Source organism: Ostrinia nubilalis, chromosome 6, assembly GCF_963855985.1.
Source record: "Ostrinia nubilalis chromosome 6, ilOstNubi1.1, whole genome shotgun sequence".
Taxonomy (NCBI): domain Eukaryota; kingdom Metazoa; phylum Arthropoda; class Insecta; order Lepidoptera; family Crambidae; genus Ostrinia; species Ostrinia nubilalis.
In genome coordinates, this window is record NC_087093.1 from 8113293 (window position 1) to 8136149 (window position 22857).

General features: G+C 35.3%; 3 protein-coding genes across 3 annotated transcripts; 2 read left to right on the forward strand and 1 right to left on the reverse strand.

Moving 5' to 3' along the window:
- Positions 1-4978, forward strand: LOC135072526 (lysine-specific demethylase 5-like). The gene has a single exon (XM_063966468.1). It carries the CDS (start codon positions 436-438, stop codon positions 2869-2871), a length of 2436 nt encoding a protein of 811 aa, XP_063822538.1. The 5' UTR covers positions 1-435; the 3' UTR covers positions 2872-4978.
- A 100-nt stretch (positions 4979-5078) lies between these two features.
- Positions 5079-19428, reverse strand: LOC135072527 (synaptic vesicle 2-related protein). The gene is made up of 13 exons (XM_063966470.1): positions 18831-19428; positions 18536-18695; positions 18339-18435; positions 18083-18207; positions 17493-17556; positions 17060-17185; positions 16776-16847; positions 13764-13903; positions 13141-13301; positions 12580-12688; positions 12158-12242; positions 9863-9952; positions 5079-9236 (listed from the first exon to the last, which is right to left on the reverse strand). The coding sequence occupies exons 1-13, from the start codon at positions 18949-18951 to the stop codon at positions 9099-9101; spliced, it is 1488 nt and encodes a 495-aa protein (XP_063822540.1). The 5' UTR covers positions 18952-19428; the 3' UTR covers positions 5079-9098.
- A 1324-nt stretch (positions 19429-20752) lies between these two features.
- On the forward strand, positions 20753-22480 carry LOC135072929 (putative nuclease HARBI1). The gene is made up of 5 exons (XM_063966945.1): positions 20753-21232; positions 21303-21584; positions 21739-22126; positions 22207-22340; positions 22430-22480. The coding sequence occupies exons 1-4, from the start codon at positions 20978-20980 to the stop codon at positions 22335-22337; spliced, it is 1056 nt and encodes a 351-aa protein (XP_063823015.1). The 5' UTR covers positions 20753-20977; the 3' UTR covers positions 22338-22340; positions 22430-22480.
- Positions 22481-22857: the final 377 nt, after the last annotated feature.

Consider the following 22857-nt stretch of genomic DNA (forward strand, 5'->3'; position numbering starts at 1 on the left):
AGCCGATTGGCGATTGTGTTGTGAACGAATACGACGATTACGACGAGAGCGACGAGTACATACGAGTCGTCTAAAAAAGTTATGGATGGCAATCAGTGGCATTTGTGTTTAGTGTGTGAATTGCCTACTAGCCGGGAAATCAATAAATAAATAAAATTTCTGAGGCTGATAGATAGTACAATTTTAATAGAAGTGATTTTATTATACAACACATGTGATAACATCTATCTTCCATCATTTCCAAGTGCAGTGTTGACGAAAAATAATTGAAGAACGTTGTGTACTACGATCCTAAAATTTTAGGAGCCATTTACACATGGCGAGAAGTCACGTAGACTTTTCTTTTGTTGATAAAATGTTCGTGGCTATCTGATTGTGGAAATAAAGATAATTATTTGTGGTGTGAGAATATCTGACTAACTACAGTGCTCAACAATGGATAGCAAGAATATCCAAAAAAATGCTATGCAGAAAAGCGCAGAATTTACTTTTCGAATACCACCGGAGGCACCCGTATTCGAACCTACGCCTGAAGAATTTTTGGACCCATTGGGATATATCGCCAAGATTCGACCAGCTGCTGAAAAAACGGGAATATGCAAAATAAAACCACCTGCGCGATGGCAGCCCCCGTTTTCGTTAGATGTCGATAAATTAAAGTTCGTCCCACGAATACAGAAAGTAAACGAACTGGAAGCCATAACGCGTTTGAAACTTTTGTTTCTTGAGAAGATATTAAAGTTTTGGGATCTACAAGGCTCTTCTCTTAAAATTCCTATGATAGAAAATAAAACGTTAGATCTTTATTGCCTAAAGTTTTGGGTCGATGAAGAAGGGGGATTTGAAAATTGTAACACACCTAAAAAATGGCGTAAGATCGCCAACGCTATGGGATACAGTCAGAATGCCAATACAATGAATTTTCTCAGAAGTAATTATGAGAAAATATTGCTTCCTTACGAAATATTCGAGAAAAGCAAAGCAGATATATTGAAAACCGTAAAAAAGACTGAACCTAAAAACGAAATCAAAGATGAACATGATAATAGTAAACCACTGTTTAGAGAAATATCAGTGGAATCCATCACTAAACAAAAACACGAAAATGATTTCAAAGAGGAAAAACCAAATACAAGCTTTATCAAAAAAACAAAAACAGGATCTGATATTAAAATTGACCCAGATTTTAATAACACTGAAGAAATTAAACGTAATAGAGAATTAAGAAGACTAGCTTGCTATGGACCGGGACCAAAAATGCCAGGGCTAAATGATGAAGAGTTTGATATCACAAAATGTAGAAAAAGACCCAGATATGATTTAGACCCTTTGGCAATTTACATGTGTGCCATTTGCCAAAAGGATAATAGAGATGACCAACTCCTGATATGCAATAGTTGTAATGAAACCTACCACACTTTTTGTCTTAAGCCGCCACTAAATATGATACCTGATGGTGACTGGCGTTGTCCATGTTGTATTGCAGAGGAGGTTCATAAGCCTGCAGAAGCATTTGGATTTGCTCAAGCTGAAAGAGAATATACTCTTCAACAATTTGGAGAAATGGCAGATAAATTTAAATCAGATTACTTTGGAATGTCTGGTCATTTAGTTCCAACATCTGTTGCAGAAAAAGAATTTTGGAGAATTATATCATCAGTAGAAGAGGATGTTACAGTGGAGTATGGTGCTGACCTGCATTCAATGGATCATGGTTCAGGCTTCCCTACAAAGTCCTCATTAAATCTATATCCAGGTGATCAGGAGTATGTAGATTCTGGATGGAATTTGAACAATCTTCCAGTCTTAGATGGTTCAGTACTAAGATTTATAAATGCCGACATTTCTGGTATGACTGTGCCATGGATGTATGTTGGTATGTGTTTTTCTGCATTTTGTTGGCACAATGAGGATCATTGGAGTTATTCTATCAATTATTTACATTGGGGTGAAGCAAAAACTTGGTATGGAGTTCCAGGAACTGGAGCTGAATTATTAGAAACTGCCATGAAGGCTGCTGCCCCTGACCTATTTAAATCTCAGCCAGATTTGCTGCACCAGTTAGTTACTATAATGAATCCTAATATACTCATGGATGCAGGTGTTCCCCTGTACAGGACTGATCAAAATGCTGGAGAATTTGTTGTTACTTTTCCTAGAGCATATCATGCAGGCTTCAATCAGGGTTATAACTTTGCTGAAGCAGTAAATTTTGCACCTCCTGATTGGCTTAGAATTGGTCGTGAGTGTATTATCCACTATAAAAATTTAAAAAGATTTTGTGTATTTTCTCATGATGAACTTATTTGTAAGATGGCACTTGAAGGTGACCGGTTAGATTTGGAAACTGCTTTGGAAACTCAAAAAGAATTGGCTCGAGCAACTGATGAAGAGAGTGCACTGAGGCAAAAGATATGGAACAAAGGTTTGGTGACCAAAAAGAGAACTGCTTTTGAGTTACTTGGTGATGATGAACGGTTGTGTGAAGTATGCAAAACCACTTGCTTTTTGTCTTCTGTTTCATGTCCTGATTGCAAACATATGTCATGTTTACAACATGCAGAAGAGTTTTGTCAGTGTCCAATGCAACAGAAAGTTTTGAATTATCGATATGATATGGAAGAGTTGTTTATTATGTTGCAAACTATTGATTTTAGAGTCAACAGTTTTCATAAGTGGATGGCTGATGCAAAAAATATACTACTGCCAACTGCTCCAGATATTGGTCGACTCCAGAAACTGAAAGTATTAATAGATGAAGCAGATGAACTCAAAATTCCAAAATCCACAATACTAGACCAGTTGAAAGAAGAGTATACAAAAGCTACAGAAAATGTGGAACCTATTGTAATTGAGTTAGATGATGATTGAAATCATTCAGAAGGAATTTGGTGTAGTACAAACTAATTTGGCTAATAGATACTAAAATTTCACATTTAGATAATCTAAATTTAATGTAGAATATAAACAAAACCAGGCTTCCTTCATTTATTTATAGTTTTTTTTAATTTTATTGGTAAATAAAATATCAATCAAATTAAAATTCTGTTAATATCTTGTCAGTTATTAATGATTGTAATAAATTTCTTCCTTTATGTTTAATAAATTTTAATTTCAGAAAATTAAAAGGGTGTCAATTGCAATTCAACATTAAAAAACTAAAAGATTTATATGCCAATAATTTTAATATTAAATCCAAATTTAAATTAAGAAACCCTGGTCTAACCCTGTTTCTACAACTAATTGAAATTGAAAATTAAAATCCCAAAGTAGCAGATTTAAAAAAAAAAACACATTTTCGATGAAATAAATTATACTTGCATAATTTTATAAGACGGTACTAAACACAAAAAATAAATAAATAATTATACACTGGGGTTTTATGTGGTTCAAATTTTATTATCTGACACTCCACTGTACATACCTATTTTTCCGTAGTTCCAGGTGTCCTATGTTTGACACTAATTTTGTCATACCAAATTAGTACCTACTTCTTAGGATATTATTATTAATAAGCTTTAAAGATATATTGTGTTATTATTAGTGCCCCCACTTCTATTGTAAGTTATTGTCTGTATGATTGATAAATCTATTGGGTACTGTAAATATTTTTTCATGATAAAATATTGTGGTATTAATAGTAAAATTTAATAATGTTTTAATATTTTTTCTTTCAAATATTGCAAGTGTTCCCACCGTACCACAATATTGTAATATTATTTATGTGATATGATTGAGTTATTATAAAGTTTACAATAGTCATCTGGCTGGAGGCATGGTCATGTCTAGAGTTATTATGTTTATTTTAAGTTATACATATTTTCAACTAATTGTTATAAAGAGATCATTTAGAGTGATGATAAAGGAAGTAATATTTATTTGGCCAACGATCATAAACATCCTATACAGGGTGTTAGGTAAATGGGTATATGAGCCGACACTAGCCCATGTTAACATGGTCATATAAATGGTATGGTGAAGTCAGAAAATTGATATCTTCATTTTAATTTTCATACAAATCCGATTTTATAAAATTTATTTTGTATGAAAATTAAAAAAAAAATGATGGTATCAAATTTATATACCATACCATTTATATGACCATGTTAACATGGGCTAGTGTCGGCTCATATACCCATTTACCTATCACCCTGTATAAAAGATAGTCTTTGCAGATGGTGAGATAGCACATCTTGCACTCGTATAACATTCAAAACGAGTGTGAATATTATTAGGTATTATTAATTACGTATTTCGTTTTCTTCTGAATTTCTGATCTCAGTATAAAATCTTTCATAATATTTAGTCTTAATATTTCGTAGTAAAGCGATTATTACTTAAATGTACCTATGTAAGTTTAATCATTTTCGTTATGAATAAATGTGAACATGAAAAAATTCAAATCATAACTGAAATGTAATCATAGCTTCATTGCATACTATTTAAACTAGGTATTTTTATTTATCTGACAAATAATCGACGAAGCGATAAAGAGTAATTTTGTAAAAGAGGGTTTCTACGGAATCTTTTAAAGGCTATGAAATGTATGTAAATGTTGAGTGTTCAAGTACTTTTTCGAGGGGTATCTGTGTTAGTTCACAATTACAATTAATTTAGCCATTAGGTAGCTAATAGATATTGCTTTTAAGTATTACATAAGTGTAAACAATTATCTTACTTTCCTTAGCATTATTTTGTATTACAATTAATTTGAATTATGCCATTGTTTGACTGATTGCTTGTATATTTATATTTTTGTATGGCAAATATCACAACTATTTAGCTTGAGCGTAGCTATAATATTATGTTCAAATTTAATTTTTCATAAGTTTTTATTTGCACTGTGATTGAAACTATTTTGTAATTTGCAGAATATTAAGACAAATAAGCATGTATAATTAATGAAATATTTGGAGTGATTATAATTAATAGTAAGTAATGAAACTTTAAGTGTTAATAAATTAAATTCTCATACTTAGTAATTTCTTTGCTTTGATACCTCATTGACCCATCAACACTGTTTATTTTCTAAAAAGACAGGAATTTTATAAAATTAAAAAAGGAATGTTCTGTTAGAAATTTATTGCATAATTGCAATTATATTGTCGGTGCATGTATACAAAACGGATATTTATTTAAACTTAACAATAAAATTATTATTATACAAAGTTATTTGGTGTTAGCATGTGATTCAATCACAATAACGTCGTAAACGCCAAAGAAAAACATTTTACAACTAAATGAGTGAACGAGATACTATTTTAAAGATTTTAAATATTTTCATTACGTGTGTAAATAATGACAATCGCAGAACACTATGGTGAGTAGGGATGGTTTACTTAACCATCCACTCATATAAAAAACAACGCCTATTCCGTTTATCCTAAAACAGCCACCCAAAGGTAGATTAACGCGTGTCCATCTATCCACTCTGAGCAGGGTGGATTGTTCTTCAATAGAACTATTGAGTGCCCTCGCTCACATAAACATTTAGTGATGCACACGCGTTACAGTTGCGATGCGAACATAATTCAGTAACGGCACAAAATTACCTGCGATTGCTATGCTCGTTTACTACAGCATCACTACAAAAAGTCGTGGGCGAGGGGCCTAAAAGGTATTTTTTCTATTTGTCGTGTCGACGACTACAAACCTACACAGTGTCAAGACCCAAAACTCCGCCAGAAGAGTGCAAAAGGCAATAAATACATTTTTTATTTATTGCGGTCATCGATTCGGGGGCGACTCGAGGGTGGCTGGATGTAGTATAGTTTGATTGGTTTTAAGGGTGGTTTCACATAGTGCTAGTCCATCACACTTTGTGAAACCACCCCTAAGCCTGCCTATCAGCGGCGGCATAAAATAGTAATGTAAAAGTAAATCACAAAGATATTAATACATATGTAATATGATTATAAATACTTTTTTACGTAAGGTTAATTTACAACATTTATACTTAACTATAAACCACAATATATTGTATACTGTGTATAAACACCATTCTGTAAATGAGCTATACAGGGTGTACATAAAAACAATTTAAAAAAAACGTATTTTCCTCTAGTAGCATTATTTTAATTTTGAGTATGATAAACTCATACGTATGATTACTCCTTCGGGGCTAATCGCAAACGATATCCAATCTCTGCGTTTCAAAGTAAGTGCGCTGAAGCGCGCGTAAGTAGGAGATGCAGGCTAATTGCTTCCCTGTTAGCAGAAAATAAGTTATATGCCGTTTCAAGGAATATTCCATTTTTCTATACAACGTGTACATTAGCAATTACATTCACACCATACTTCTTTCAGATCAGGCGAGTCAAGATTTGAGAGATTCGTTTAAAAATAAATAATATAAGAACGATAACATAATAATTAGCACCTTAGTAACTACTTTAAGTACACTATCACAACCGCAATTAAGTATAGTCGTTGAGTATATAAAAGCAGTATTTTTTATTAAAAATATAAAATAGACATAGAAATTTCAAGTCATTAATGTCATCATCGTAATAAATGGATAAATATATCTTAACAATATCAATAAAAATGTATATTAAATCACCAATAGGACGGACAGTTGTATTAAGCACAAAATCTTACAAAAGAGTTACAGGTGTGTGTATAAAAATCTGTAACAACGTTAAATAATCGGATATTCTTATTCGAAAACTAATAGGAGGTATTGTGTTTTTAAGTGTGGAAATATTCTGAATATTCCAGAAATCGGCAATATAATTTTTACCCTACAAATGGGTTTAAATGTTTAATCATAATGTTGCCACTATTTTTTCCTTTTTACATTCCTATTACTTATTCCCAAGCAGGTTTATTCAAATTCATTCCTTACAGCTTGTATAAAATTTATGTAATAAAGAACATAAGGATAAGTTAGGTATTTCTAATTAAATTGCTCAGAATTTTCCCACACTTACCTACCCAAAAACTCATCTTGTATACTTAATTTATACGTCATTATTAAGTAGTTGCTTATTTATAAAATAACTTAAATCCTACTTAACTACATATTATTATACGATGCTATAAATGCGTAAAAAAAGGCAGTCTTTATTAAAAAGCAGTGAGATTACATTAATACTGAGTTAGTTTGATCAGCTACAGTTTTTTTGTTTGACGTGCGTGCGTTTCAATGTAGCGCGTGACGTTTGTATGAGACCGCGTAGACACCCGAATAATACAGTGTGAGTCACGTTAAAGTGTACATATGAAAATAGATGAAACTAGACCTATTTTTATCGACAAAAAAGAGGTCAAAAAATTTTTGAGATTTTTTTTTAATTTTTTATAGATTTTTTTTTCTTCCAATTACTCATTGTAAAGAAAACGTAATAACTTTTAAACTAAGAGGTATATCCTGATAAAATAAAAACAGTATTAATGCTAAATAACAGGCAATACTAAAAAAATACATACAATACACAAAAAATGCCAACAAATAATAAAAAATGATACTTTTTGAAAAAACACTGCTTAAAAATTCGTATTTTTTTGGTTATTTGATAAATTTCTCCAAAAAATGCCCCTATAACAGATGGTTTTTATTACTTTTTATTATTCTCTATCATATTACTTTTGTAAAACCAAAAATCGCATGTCTCTATCCCTATCACAACATTTGCAATGATCGTTTGAACAAAGGCCTGTCACCACATTTTTCTCCACTACAGGTATAGACAATTTTAATTTTAACTAAAATGCTTATTTTACTTCGAAATTTTTTGTTTTTATTTGATATCTAACTTGTCTTTATCAAAATTACAAATCTAGAGTCACTTTCAGTTTCGTTGTTAACGAAGCGTTGAATGGCGCGCCCGGAGAGGCTTAGTTCAAACGATCATTGCAAACGTTGTGATAATGATAGAGACATGTGATTTTTGGTTTTACAAAAATAATACGATAGAGAATAATACAAAGTAATAAAAACCATCTGTTATAGGGGCATTTTTTGGAGAAATTTATCAAATAACCAAAAAAAATACGAATTTTTAAGCAGATTTTTTTCAAAAAGTATCATTTTTTATTATTTGTTGGCATTTTCTGGGTATTTCGTGTATTTTTTAGTATCGCCTGTTATTTAGCATTATTACTGTTTTTATTTTATCAGCATATACCTCTTAGTTTAAAAGTTATTACGTTTTCTTTACAATAAGTAATTGGAAGAAAAAAAATTCTATAATTTTTTTTAAAAAAATCTCAAAAAAATTTTGACCTCTTTTTTGTCGATAAAAATAGGTCTAGTTTCATCTATTTTCATATGTACACTTTAACGTGACTCACACTGTATTAGCGTATACTATATGAAAATCGTAAAGCTTCGGCCAAACCAACGCGTGCAGTTCGCGTCAGCGATGGTGATCACTGCGCGTAGATCGCCGCGACCAATGACAGGACGCGTCGATGTGAACTCATCGCTACAAATTCATACACGACGCGTATGATCGCCATCCCGCACGTAGGCTGCACGCGTTGGTTTGGCCGAACCTTTAGTCATTATTATGTGATCGAGGCATGTCACCGAATTTTCAAGCGTGCTTACTAGGAAGCGAAATCTTAAAAGTGTAACTAAGTATAAACGATTTTATGTCATATTATAAACTAGCTTTCCGCCCGCGGCTTCGTCTGCGTGGAATTTTGTCTGTCACATAAAAACGTTATCGCGCACGTCCCTGTTTCAAAAACTGGGATAAAAACTATCCTATGTCCTTTTCCGGGACTTAAACTATCTCTATGCCAAATTTCACCAAAATCGGTTCAGTGGTTTAGGCGTGAAAGCGAGACCGACAGACAGAGTTACTTTCGCATTTATAATATTAGTATAGATTGGTCCGTCTGCCTAAGCTTATTTTTCGGACATTGTAAGTATCCATGTCTACGCGTCGCGTCGATAATAATAATAGTTTTATAAATATATTGCAGCTTAACGTACCATCGTACATGCGTCCCTTTACTTCACTGTTGCTTGACGCTCTTACGATTCACCTCAGTCTTAAAGACGTCAATATAAAAACCTACATTCAGCAGCGATTCCAATAAATAAAGACGATAATGAGATTCAAGCGTAAAACATTTGTGTGACGTCACTATCCGGTCGCAGTTACCGAGTCCCGCATCTCCCGGCCTTTGGTCTCGATGGGCAGCGCGAGGCAGGCTATAGCGGCCAGTATGGCGGCCAGTGAGTATACACCGGTCGCTATGACTATGGAGTTCTTGAGCAACACCTGGAAATAACGTGGGAATTATTTATAGGTTGCTGTATTTATTGATCAAACAGGTTGTATCATATCCAGGTAAATATTAGCCGATGTCTATCGACAACTAGGCACGGATCTAGGAGGGCAATCCGGGGCGCCTGCCCTGGGCGGCATTCTTAAGGAGAGACGGCTGGGGGGCGCCAAATGGACAGAATGGGGCGCTTTGTGAAAACACCCAATGCGGAGGGGGCGGTATAATGAATAAAATATGAAATACTGCCAGGTGCCCACGACGGCTCTTTCCTTTGTTTGGCAGTTTTGGCACTAACCTCATTTCATTCAGTAGAAAGGTTGAGTCGTTCGTCGTTTCAGCCAAATGCCGTCTACTGCTGGACAAAGGCCTCCCCTAACGATTTCCACAACGAACGGTCCTGCGCAGCCCGCATCTAGGTACTTCCCGCGACCTTCACAATATCCTCAGTCCACCTAGTGGGAGGTCTGAATACACTACGTCTTCCGGCTCGTAGTCGCTATTTAACTTGAGTAATAGAACGTAAATTGTCCATGCCTTCAAATTTCAGTCGGGATAAAGAGTCGTAAAAAAGGAATATATTAATTTTTAAGAGAAATAAATGTCTTAAACCATAATTTACCTGTGCCACATAAGGCGTTATCATGGCGCCGAGACGCGCCACCCCACTGCAGGCACCCACCGCCGTAGAACGCAGCGCGGTGGGGTAGACCTAATCACAAGATTATTGTTAATCAATCAACGTCAATATATTTACGCTGGGTTGCACCATCTTAGGCGGTTATCACACTGCGCCGCGCTCCGCCGCGGTACGCGGGACGACAGATTTAATAATTGTATGCAAGTACCTCAGTTTCTGTAGAAAACACGCGCGGCACAACACACTGACAACGCGGCGGAGCGCGGCGCAGTGTGATAACCGCCTTACTATAACTTTAACAAACGTCAAAAATCTGTCAAACTCCATACAAAAAGGACCGGTTCATTATAGTTTCGGTAAAAGTAAGGTGGTAAAACTCAGCCTAAATCAATAAGCTAAGAAATAAGTGACCGTCCGAATTTTCAATCAATCATGAATACAATACATGTTAAAATATGAGATGAGAGCTGAGTAACACGCGACTGTTTATCAAATACAAAGAAATCAATCCAAACTGATAAATTGATGTAATAAATAAATTGTTCTTCTCAGTCGGTACACTCTTGTCAGAGTGGTCGTGGTCATCATTGTGAATCACGATGAGTGATGTTCATCGCAATACGGCGCCATTCCTCGCTGACTGCAGCTTTCCGGGCACTTTCGTTAACCGAACACTTAGAACACCTTGATCTGGTCCGTCCATCTCATTGGTGATCTACCACGTGGTCTGGTGCTCTCAACTTTTCCCTGCACTACAAGGCGCTTTATGGAGTCATTAAGCTGCGGCGAGATACATGGCCGAAGGTTTTTTTTTATCCACAACGAGGAAGCTCTTGGCCTGTATCTCACCTGATGGTAAGTGACGATCAGGCCGGTCGAAGCGAGCTTCACCCGGAATCCTCAACCACGGAGGAACTGGCTGTCTTACCTCTAACTGCCGGAACACAACAATGCTGTTGCAACATTGTTGCTATGGCGACAGACTTAGGTAATATGGTGGTAGCTAGCCAGGCGGACTTGGAACAAGCCCTACCACCAACCAAACCGAACAGAAAAATCTGCACCCACTGGGAATCGAACCCGGGATCTCTCCGTTTGAAGCAGGTGGTCTTACTACTAGACCACAGAGGCGGTTAAAATGTTTGACTGGACCGTGGTTGATAGGCGCTGTCTGATGCCTATCTAATAAATAATTACCGTAACAAAATATGTTTTCATTGAAATCATCTTATCTAGGTATTTTATGATGGAATGTGACAGCTGATAAATGGTATCATAATTGATTGATTAGTTGTAAGGGAAATCCACAATGAAACATTCAAGATCAAGTTCATGGTTATTTGTTTAGAAAAATAATAAGTAGGTTTAGTTCTTTTACGCAACTTTAAATTGAATTTTACTAATGTACAGACAACAGCACACAAGGTAAACACTGTTACATCTTATGTAATTTGTGATATTTTGCAACAAAAATGTATAGTATTATGTCTGTACGTGGGTAGGCAAATCAAATTCTAGGTCACATTACATCGAGGCTTTACAGGGTGTTAGGTAAATGGGTATATGAGCCGACACTAGCCCATGTTAACATGGTCATATAAATGGTATGGTGAAGTCAAAAAATTGATATCTTCATTTTAATTATTTTAAATGTCATACAAATCGGATTTTATAACATTTATTTTGTAGGAAATCAAAAAAATTAAAATGATGATATCAAATTTCTGACTTCACCATACCATTTATATGACCATGTTAACATGGGCTAGTGTCGGCTCATATACCCATTTACCTAACACCCTGTAGATTTTTATCTATGACCCAGTCATGAGTCAACATGTTGACTTGTATTATTCCTCTAGATTTAATTATTGTTTACCTTGTGGATTTCACGATCTTTGCACAGTTGAATTATTCACCCAGTTTGGATACACGGTACATCAAATTAAATACTATGATATCTTAAGCTGTTGTGATATGTGTTACATTAAAAAAGCAGCTGTTGTACAGTCAGCGTCAAATAGTTCATGACACCTAATGCTGAAAATACACTATGCGGGAAATTGGCTAAGCCACATCAATGTGAACACATACTTTACAAGTTTCTTCTTGGTGGGTATGTGTTCACATTGATGCGGCTTGGCCAATTTCCCGCATAGTGTACTTTCAGCATAAAGTAGCTGAAAAGTTCGCAACACGTAATAATGTTACAATAACTTTTTGGCCACTTTGGGTGTCACGAACTATTTGACGCTGATTATACATGACGTTTCTTACCTCAGGGGTGTAGACGTAAGCCGCTTGGAATAAACCGGCGATGATACCTCGCGCGACGAACAGAACGCAAGTCAGGAATGTACGACTGTGAATACAAAATACAAGATACTAAATAAAAGGTTTTTCCACCTTAAATAGGAGGTTTTTCCTAAAAACTAATTTCTTTTGGAATAATAAATAAATGTTTATTTTCTCTTCACAAAGGTAATAAAGAAGAACTATGGATACAATTTGTGAAATTTTATAAATACAGAACCTTTCCGAGAGACTGGTGTCTAAACTGGGGTAATCCCTGTGTGATAGATGAATGGAGGAATGAAATATAATAAAAGTTCGTTTTCGTTCATTACAATAACGAAGATTTATTCGTGCAAAAATATTATTGTTATTTATTTATATGAGTATTTGTTTGATTTACTTACTTTCCATTGTAGATAAGCACACAAACACACATGGCGAATATTACGAACTGTGCCGCCATTGTCTTCTTCCGTCCAAACTTTTCGATTATGAAGATCGTAGCAAAAATACCTGGAAAGAAATTTTAGACTGTAATGCATAGAGTCCAACGCTTGTAGCATATGGGTGCTAGTGAGAGATTATCACCTGTTTAAAATTATAGGGGTTCGAATCTTTGATCTCCAACGTGCAGGACGAGATCTTCAAAAACAGTTCGAAATCAATTTAGGAAAAAAATTACAAATGATGTCTACTCAATATCATCAACAATATGGTGCAATTTAGCTTGCCTCAGAGTCGAGCGCCGTTTCGTTTACATACTAGATAAATATATTGCAAGCGAATTTCACCCTTATAACTCGAGAAAACGATTTAAAATACACTAAACCTATTCAGTGCTAGGTGACTGCTCGCTCGTGAATTCCTTGAGGACCTTTTGTTTTCGACGCCTACTCGGGGAGATCAACAGGCCTGCTAGAACCCACATGATGAAAGAAAAACAAAAGAATCGTAGCAGTTCTCACCAGGGAACTCAGCAAGCGTGGTCCATAACAGGTCCATATAGTCTGTGGTCTGCAGTGGGCGACAGTTGGCAGCACAAGTTTCGTCTGAGGCATCTGCGTCAGTCTCGAAGAGTTCCGTAGTCATTAGCACCAGTCCATAGTAGCAAAACGCACACGACATCCTGAGAATCGAGATGTTAAGATCTTAACGTGTTATGTCATAGAAAACTGATTCAATCTGTCAGTCAGTAATTTGTTGAACAACAGCCAGATTGTTGAACACAAAACGTTTTAAGGGATCCGAGACCGACGATAAGGTAAAATTTCGCGGGAGGAGCCTGGATGCGGGCAGTGCTCCTGCACTGCACTGCACGGAAGACCGTTCATTGTGGAAAACCTTTGCTCTTGTGGGAGGCCTTTGTCCAGCAGTGGACATCATTTGGCTGAAACGAACGAACGGTGAGAATTTTTTATTGCAAGTATAATCAATTTTTTTATAGTAAATGTGTTTGTAGTATGTTTAAGTAGCATTTTTCCTCACCAGTACAAGTTTTTCTCGAGTTCGAATTTTATCTCTTATCAAATAAAGAGCATACTTAATTGAAATTCACAAAGCCACAGTCTTTAACCATTAGTGCCCTTACCAAATAAACCACAGCAACAGGCTGGTGTTCCGCAGATGCGGTATGAGGAGGTGCTTGAGGCGGCCGCGCTGCCCGATGCCCACGGAGTCGTCGCAGACCAGGCGACCCAGCAGCATTGGACGACCGTTGTCTTGGGCTATCTGCGAAAGGTATGACTGTTTTTATTTAAAGAACTAGCGGCCGCCCGCGACTTCTTACACGTGGATCCCGTTTTACCCCCTTAGGGGTGGAGTTTCGTAAAATCCTTTCTTAGCGGATGCCTACGTCATAACATCTACCGGCATGCCACAGCCCGATCCTTCCAGTGGTTTGGGGTGTGCTTTGATTGATCACTATGTGAGTCAGTCACCCTTGAGTTAGATAGGATATTAGCCATTTTTAAATACAAATTACTCCCGTTAATCCCTAGTGGTAAGCTAAATATACTTTGTTACGAGTGGGCTCACCACAATAGTCGAGCGGCGGCGGGGTTCGAACAAGCGTTCCTCGGAACACGAGGCGGCCAGCCAGCCCGACCTCTTCACAGTTCGGCTATCGTGGATTTGTCGTTTTACTTTACAGTTGGCACCACTGGTGAGTGACATTACCTTACAAGTAAAGTGAGTGCAAATGCGATAAACACTTCAGAGGGGCTACTCCGAAAAACGTTATCCGAAGTTTCGAATGTGGCCATCCCTCTCACGCAAAGCGAGATGCCGGTATGAGCGACGGTGACAGCAGACCTGAAGTAGCCCCCAAAGTGCTCACCAGTTGGCATCACTGTCTTAGGCACTACCCAAGTAACATTTTACTCCATTTAAGAGTTCACATTTAGTTCCAATGTGTACTTAAAGCATTAGTACAGTTCACTCGTGATGTATAAGCTGTATTATTGCAATTAATTACACCTATACCTGTCTAAGGGACTTATAGGAGTGTAGACTAGTGTAGAGTTATACTTTTATACGATTGTTGGTGTTATAATACTCTAACAACTATTCTTTAGTCAGCCATCTGACTAAGAGCATTATAGGAGAGTAGAGATACGGCAACCGCTGTTTAACGGCCTACTTGTACGATGTTATAGAGCTAGCATTTTAATAGAACACACGTGGTCATTTATAAAGCCAAAGGCTGTTATGTTTACTTGTTTTAGACTGTTATACAGCTAGTAGCTGTAGTAGGACTTGTTTGTGATAATTAAAATAACCTTTTTTTACTATCTGTACAAAAGTGTTTCAATGGTTCGCATGTACACTGTAGGCTGTTAAAAGGACTATATGTGTTGTCCATTAACATCAATAGCAGTTTATTTGTCCACAAGTACTACTCTTATTTGCTTTAAGCTGAACATGAATGTGAATGTGATATTCTATTACACATTTCCCCAAGCCTGTTTTTAGTTGTTCATGGTGGTTCTGTACATGATGCAGAGGAAAATATTATGCCTGAACCTGAAATTTCCCTTCAAAATATACAGATATCAGAGTGTGATGATTGCAGTTCTAGTGATAGTGAATACCATTTTGATTTGGACAATTATTTAACCTTTCGCAAAAAAAATAAGAACATGGGCTATTGAAAATCGTATTCCTCATTCCGCTTTGAATAAATTGTCAAGCATAATAAACGAATTTAAACCGGGAACACTACCGTCTGATGCTTTAGGTATTCATACTTGACTATTAGTACCTGGGCTAGGCGATTTAACGGACATTAATAATTTTTATTGCGGATCTCTAAAATTTCAGTATTTGAAAGAATTAAAGATACACAATTGACCTGAACTAGGTACATCTTAAAGCTGTACATAAGTTCACATTAGAATAAATTTATAGACATTAGCGCTGTAGTGGTACAAATGTGGAACTTCATTATAGATAACAGCATTCTAACAGAACACATGTGAACCTAATATACGCTCACCGCATTAAATTGGAGTTATAACAGTTCACATAGCCGTATTTCATTTCCACCATTTTGTTCTACATAACCTAAAATATTTACCAAATAAATCTCCAAAATTAATGCAGATTTATCACAAAATTCGCAGATAGAGCGATTGAGTTTTGGTTTCATGTTATAATTAATTACCGTAATATAATTATAATGCCAATCCAAGATCAAAAACTGAAAATTGTAGATTTCCTCTCAGCCAGTTTTAAATATTTTAAAATGAATATCGCGTTTTTACAGAGGCGCGTAAATATTTTAGCTGTAAATATGTATACATTTCACGATAAAGTTGCATTTCCAATGGCATTAACATTATTAAGTATTTAAAACCCGTGTTATTATTTGCATAAATGATTATCCGCCCGAGTTGATTCCCTCTTGGCACTCACGTACAAATACCAAACTAATATTAAAATGTGGAAATAATTTAAGACACACGTGAACTTTAGGTAGCATTGGAGTACTTTTGTCGGACTTTATAACTTTGAAAGCTGTGCATTTAGCCACTTGTTACTCTTTATTATCCTCACGTACGTTGTATGGTTCACACTGCGTCCCATATAGTGCCGTAAGTCAGCCTTAAGTACGATGTTACTACTTAAACTGCTATTATAATGCTATTATACTGCTAATGTACAGCCATAGTGAACTTAAGGCTGTCTAATTTGTGCCCAAACTGGTTCTATAAAAGCATTATAGCAAGCTATACAGCTCGTATACAGCTGATATACACAGCTTGTGGAGTACATGTGAACGACTATTGAACTCTTAAATGGAGTAAAATGCTACTTGGGTAGTAAGTGACAGGATCTCAGGTACTCAGCCATTAGCTGCTGAGCGCTAAAATGATTGCCTTCATTGGTTTCACTTATTCTGATTACCCGCACGCGACAGTTACTGGTCAATCCATGATAACGAAACAAAAGAACACTTATCGCATTCGCTTCTCCTCTGCTAATATTGAAATAGGTAAGATTACGTCGAATGTAGAGATAACCAACTATGAACAACCTAGTTTTAGACCTTGAGGAGCGAAAATCAACTGAACAGTATTATTACTAAAAAGCTTCACATTACCTGTTCTAACGTTTCTAACGCCTTGTCAGGTTGTCCACTCGCCACGTGGAATCTCGCAGATTCAGGCAGCCACTGCAATTAATTCGTAAAATTAAAAACATTCATTACATAATCAATAATGGATGATATCATAAAGGCCGCTACCAATCGGTCACTATGGAAAACATTGAGGGAGACCTATGTCATAAGGCTGTTTTGAGACAAATAAATACTTTTTATTTCTAAATCATGATGATGATGAATGAATATTGCATAATCGGGTGCAGTGTCTAGTAAATACTTACAGGGCATATGAGAGCAAATATGAGCAGCGGAATGGTAGACAGGGCAAGTAGCCAATGAACTCCTAGAGTGGGCATCACCACCAGAGCCAGGGCCACCTCCAAGCAAGCTCCGAGGGCCCAAAAACACTGAAAAAAATACCCAAAAAATAGGGTGAGTTAAAAGGTATTGTTGATTGTTGATATAAGAAAGTAACTCTTGTCAACTTATTTGTTAGATTTCATTCCTAAACACAGATAGGCCAGCAATATCCGAAAAATAAAGGGTGAATGAAATATTGTTGCTCATTATTTACTTAAGTATGCACTTAATTCGAAAAGTTTATACCCAAGTAGAAGATGAGTATGCTCCAGCTCTCAATTCAGAAACCGGGGTTACATTTTTAAGATATTGAGCAAATAGAACATGAGTATTTGACTTAAATATAATACTTACATCCAACAGTACCACACATTTTGCTCTTTGTTTAGTTGGTAAAAATTCTGCATAGAGAGTGACTCTGAAATTGAGAAAGTTTTTGTAGACTAAAGAAATAGTTTAATTACAGTAAAAAAAGTAGCCTACATACTTGAAACAAAATTAAATCTTTCAGTTTCTAATATTATACAATTTAAGTAGGTACATAATGTAGTATGTATGAATATTTAGCTTTAAATTGATTAAGACATGTACCCATTTTATACTCAGTGACAATACAACATGCTATTTGTCATTTGAAATGTTTGCGTCAAATTCTTGAAAACATGTATTTTCATTAAATGCTTAATTAATTGGCAATTATTTGAAGTAATATCATTGATCACTTAACATTGCATGTTCGTTATTGCTACTAATTCATAATTTTATTGATGTTTGTAAGAATAGAAGGTTGTTTTTACTGGTATTTAGCTCAATTGACCTAGTTAGTATTGATATAGTATATCCTATTAGGTTTTATAAGCTCCCAGTGCATTAATTATAATGTTTTTTTTATTATGTAACTAACACATAACATTTTATATAAATAATAACTAAATTCTACTTACGATTGTGGTACACAGCCAATTGCAAATCCGACTAGTCCTCTTAGAAACAACAGCCACAGAAAATTTGGTGCAATAGCACTCAATAAACCATAGTAAAACAGCAAAACTCCACACATGCTGAGAGCCTGTAAAATATGATATAAATTATATTTTATTACTATAAATAAAAAAAAATATCTTAGGTTGAAATTAAGCAAACAAATTAATATGCATCAATGTACGAAATATAAATAATAAGAAATAAAATAAAACTAACAGTCTTTCTTCCATAGCGGTCACTGATGTTGCCCCAAAATGTTGAACTTAACATCATTCCCATGAAGACTACTGTTGTTGTTAAAGCTTGTTGATACCTAAAATTAATTAAAATAAAAAAAATAATTAAAAAAAAAAAACTTACAACACCAAGAGATCAAGGGAATAAACGTAAATATCTAACTGAAATGAACATACTTGCTAATATTCCATTCACAATGCAGAGCTGGAGATAATATGCTTAATATTGTCATTTCCATGGAATCTGCCATCCAGCATAAACCCGTGCATAGAGACAACTTCACTTGAAACCAACCAAAACCCAGGGCGTTCACTGCTTGTGTCACGGTGAATGTATCTGAAAATAGTAGTAATTCACCACATAATATTATGTACACTGAAAAAGGAACTTAATTACATTGTGTTTTAGTGTATTGTTCATCTGTTTACCAAGTAATAAATATATTCGTAAGTAAACATTGAAAAACCTTACCGTCAGGGACAACAGACACTGATGCCATTTCTATTTCCTGAGGAGGTGGCATAGGTGGTGCGGGAGCCCGTGGCACCACCGCACTATCATCTAAGTCCTGATATCCTTTTGCTCGCCGCATTTTAGAAACTTAACAAAGTTTCTCTGACGTGGAATACCGTAACGAAGTAACGGGAGCTTGTTTTTCTATAATTTCGATTTTCTATTTATTATCCGGGAACTTTCTTGTTGAACACATTAAGGTATCTAAGCGGAACACATATCATTATTTTGAATGGTCCTAAATAAACATTTTAGTTAATTTAAAAACAAAACGAGCCGACAAATTCCGTTCATCATTGTAAATAAAAAACTTTCTCATTTGACAGTAGTGCTGTCAGTCATTCGATTGACATCGATACTAAGTTTGAATCGATTGTTATTTACTAGCATCGAATTCTACATTCACACCAAGAAAGTCACGAAGTTTTGAGAGTGAAATAATAATTTTCGGTCTTTGCTGTCGTAACTCGTAGTGTTCAGCGTTTCTTACCTACATAATTTTGTTTTTACGCTTTAGCGATTAGGTATTGAACCTACAAACAAACGCGATGAAGGAAAGTTTAAAATTAATAATAGCTTTGACATCATTATAGTAAAAAAAAAAACATTTTTAGATAGAATCACTCTTTAGTACCTACATGACAAAAATCTACTCGAAGTGTACCTAGTGAGAGTGTGTGAGAACTTTTATAAAACCAGTAATATTGGTTCTACTTCACATGCTTTTTCTGTTTTCGTTAACTTGTCTCCTTTTTTGTGTTAACTATTATCATGTTTTATTTGTATGCATAACCATACTAACGAATATAACATTTTGATAGGTAGTTAAAAAGTACATGGCAAATTATTAATAAAGTTCAAAATTGTTCTTCCTAGATTATTAATCGATTAAACAATTGACGATTGTGACGTGTTTGATTCTTACAGCCAACACTATTAATTGACGTACGTCATTTTACTGACGTACCACAGATTAATTAACGTATTTTTTTAAAATATCATCACATTAATAATTTCACGGCTTTGGGTACAAGCTTTTTTAAGCCAATCAAGTTTTCAGTCTTCTATGATCTGAGATCAAGTTAAATAACTCAATGAAATAAATTATTCAATCAAATTCGTTCGTTTCAGCCGATAGACGTCCACTGCTGGACAAAGGCCTCCCCCAAGGCTTTACACAAAGACCGGTCCTGCGCCGCTCGCATCCAGGCACCTCCCCCGACCTTCACCAGATCGTCGGTCCACCTAGTGGGAGGCCTGCCCACGCTACGATCAATCAAATTATTAGTTTATTTTTTAATCGGTTTTATACATGAATATTATGTATTCGTCCTTAATTAGAATACCTACTTATAGCCTGACCAGGAACATAAAAACCCTGGCATAGAGGCGCGTCAATTGCATTTGATAGTGCAACACTGAGTACAGTCGTACCTGTGTTAAATTAATAGGCTAACTTTATGTATCAGGATTCAGGATTACGGGCTAATTTGATATTTTCATAAATTAACGAAAAAATATTATTATAGGTAACCTGATTTAAATAAATTAAATGAAACCATCAATCGAGCTAGTAGATTTATTTTATTATTCATCAATAATCAAATTCAGAACTTGAATATTCAACTGCAATGTCTGCTCATGAAGGCTTCAAACTCGGTACTTCTTTCCCAATCCTATAAAATTCAACACTTAGAAAGTGACAAAATTTTGAAAATAGGTAGTTGAAACAAACCACAGCTAATTTTCATAGTGGACTGTACTATACGATAAACATGTCAGTCAATTTGACAACCTTTGTCGGAAACATTATTCAATGAAAATATTGTCCAAACCCTTAGCAGAGTTTCTCATAATCATTTTTCACATTTTATCAAATGCTTATTAGAGGTTTATAAAACGTTTGATAAAAATTGTTATTCATAATCGTCATTTAGCGCTAAAATCCTCTTATAACTGTGTGATAAGTTATCGAGAGCTCGGGCCTTGTTTAAAGCTCTAATAAACCTATTTTAACCTAACTTTTATAAATGTCATTTCATATGAATGTCACTTCGTTGGTTTATTTATTCAAAATATCCTTGCTGTGATCCTTGCTTGTGAAAATGAATGCTATAAATGCAATTGTGCATTTAGCCAATAATGCCGACCCAGCGCGACGTAGAAAGCTCTACCGCCAACGAAGCAACCCATTCGATTTGCGGGACCTAAATTTTAAAATAAAATATAGGTTCAATAAGGACACAGTGCGCACCATCATAGATTTGGTGGAAGATGATCTGGTTCAGAGCGCTAGAGGTGGTGGCACGTGTCCTGAACTGCAAGTTTTAGTGGCCATAAGATGTTGGGGACGTCGTGAGGTAAGCACAAAAAAGTGTTTTATTTTATCCCTTTGTCGTGGCTGCTATAATTATTTTCATACATTTTCAGGTACAAGATGATGCTGGTGACCTCCATGGCCTAAGTCAGCCGACAGTGAGCCGGATATGCGCCAGAGTCGCGCATGCAATCGCGAATAAGGCAAATTCCTTCATCAAAATGCCTATCACTATAGGAGAGCAGGAAAGAATTAGTGCCAAATTTAGAGCAATTAAAAATTTTCCTGGGGTGATAGGAGCCATAGATTGCACCCACATTAAAATTAAAAAAACCGGAGGTGACATGGCCCAGTACTATATTAATAGAAAAGGCTATTATTCCCTGAATGTTCAGGTAAAATATATTTTGATTTTATACAGTTTACAACAGAGAAAGATTTGTTTTAATAATGTCTATAATTTTTACTTTGTATGATCTAAATTTTAGCAACATTCAACACTATATTATTGGATGGATTACCTACAGGATACTGTTTTTTTTATTTTAGGTTGTCTGTGATGCTGACCTCAAAATAATGGATATAGTGGCTAGATGGCGAGGCAGTACACATGACAGTCGAATTTTTATGGAGAGCAATATAAAACAACGATTTGAGGATAGGCAGTTTAGAGGACGCCTTATTGGCGATTCGGGCTACCCTCTTCTGCCATATCTATTTACACCTATTTTAAGGCCTAGTCGTCCAGAAGAAGAAGCATACAATAATGCTCACATCTCAACTAGGAACACTGTTGAAAGGTGTTTTGGGGTGTGGAAGCAGCGGTTCCAATGCCTACTCCATGGCTTACCAGTAAGCCTCCAAAATGGAAAAGCTGTGATCATAGCATTGGCTGTATTACATAATATAGCCATTGATATGAATGACACATTGTTAGGTAAATGTTATCAATTTGACTGTACATAAGGAATACAAATCTTTATGACAAAATGTTGACAAATTCATAATATTTTTCAGAACAACATATGGAGCAGGTCCCTGTAACTCCGCAACTTTCGACGGAGAACAGTGTTCACGACAACCGACCTTCATTGTTGAGGCGTAGGTCGCAGTTGATACTACAAAATTTTATAAATCAACATTTTTGAATGGTACTAAAATACATTTTGATAAATTCCAACGATTTACTTTTATGTAATGTCATTTGAGTTCATGAAAATGTTGTATTTTAATTTTTCAGATACTGTTCCTGGCATCTTAATGAAAATAAAAAGAATATTTGATTGAAAAATACCTGTATTTCAATTTTCAGTCCAATTTGTTACTATCACAAAAACAAAACCTGTAGTTCTCTTTAAAAAAGCAATTATTCTGCAAAAATTCAAAACAAATTACTTTATATCACTAATTTAAGTACAATTAGTTTCAACAAACTTACTTATTAAAAATCACAGTTCAATTCTTTAAAACAAAGAAATTGCTTAAGTATAAACGTTTCTATTCGGAGGTTATCAACCTTCTACATTTAAAACAAAATAACCATAATTTACACTATTATTATAAAGGCGAATGTTTGTGACTAGGCATATGTGTATTTACTTTATATCACTAATTTAAGTACAATTATTAAACTTACTTACTAAAAATCACAGTTCAATTCTTATAAAC

What these genes read in the sequence shown, in the direction of transcription:
- LOC135072929 (XM_063966945.1), top strand. Translation starts at nt 20,978, where the DNA reads ATGAATGCTATAAATGCAATTGTGCATTTAGCCAATAATGCCGACCCA. An exon ending in GATGTTGGGGACGTCGTGAG is followed by an intron (nt 21,233 to 21,302) that starts GTAAGCACAAAA and finishes ATACATTTTCAG; the next exon opens with GTACAAGATGATGCTGGTGA. An exon ending in TATGAATGACACATTGTTAG is followed by an intron (nt 22,127 to 22,206) that starts GTAAATGTTATC and finishes AATATTTTTCAG; the next exon opens with AACAACATATGGAGCAGGTC.
- LOC135072526 (XM_063966468.1), top strand. Translation starts at nt 436, where the DNA reads ATGGATAGCAAGAATATCCAAAAAAATGCTATGCAGAAAAGCGCAGAA.
- LOC135072527 (XM_063966470.1), bottom strand. Translation starts at nt 18,951, where the DNA reads ATGCGGCGAGCAAAAGGATATCAGGACTTAGATGATAGTGCGGTGGTG. An exon ending in CGTTAGAAACGTTAGAACAG is followed by an intron (nt 13,904 to 16,775) that starts GTAATGTGAAGC and finishes TACCTTTCGCAG; the next exon opens with ATAGCCCAAGACAACGGTCG. An exon ending in TAACGCCTTATGTGGCACAG is followed by an intron (nt 9,237 to 9,862) that starts GTAAATTATGGT and finishes CGTTATTTCCAG; the next exon opens with GTGTTGCTCAAGAACTCCAT.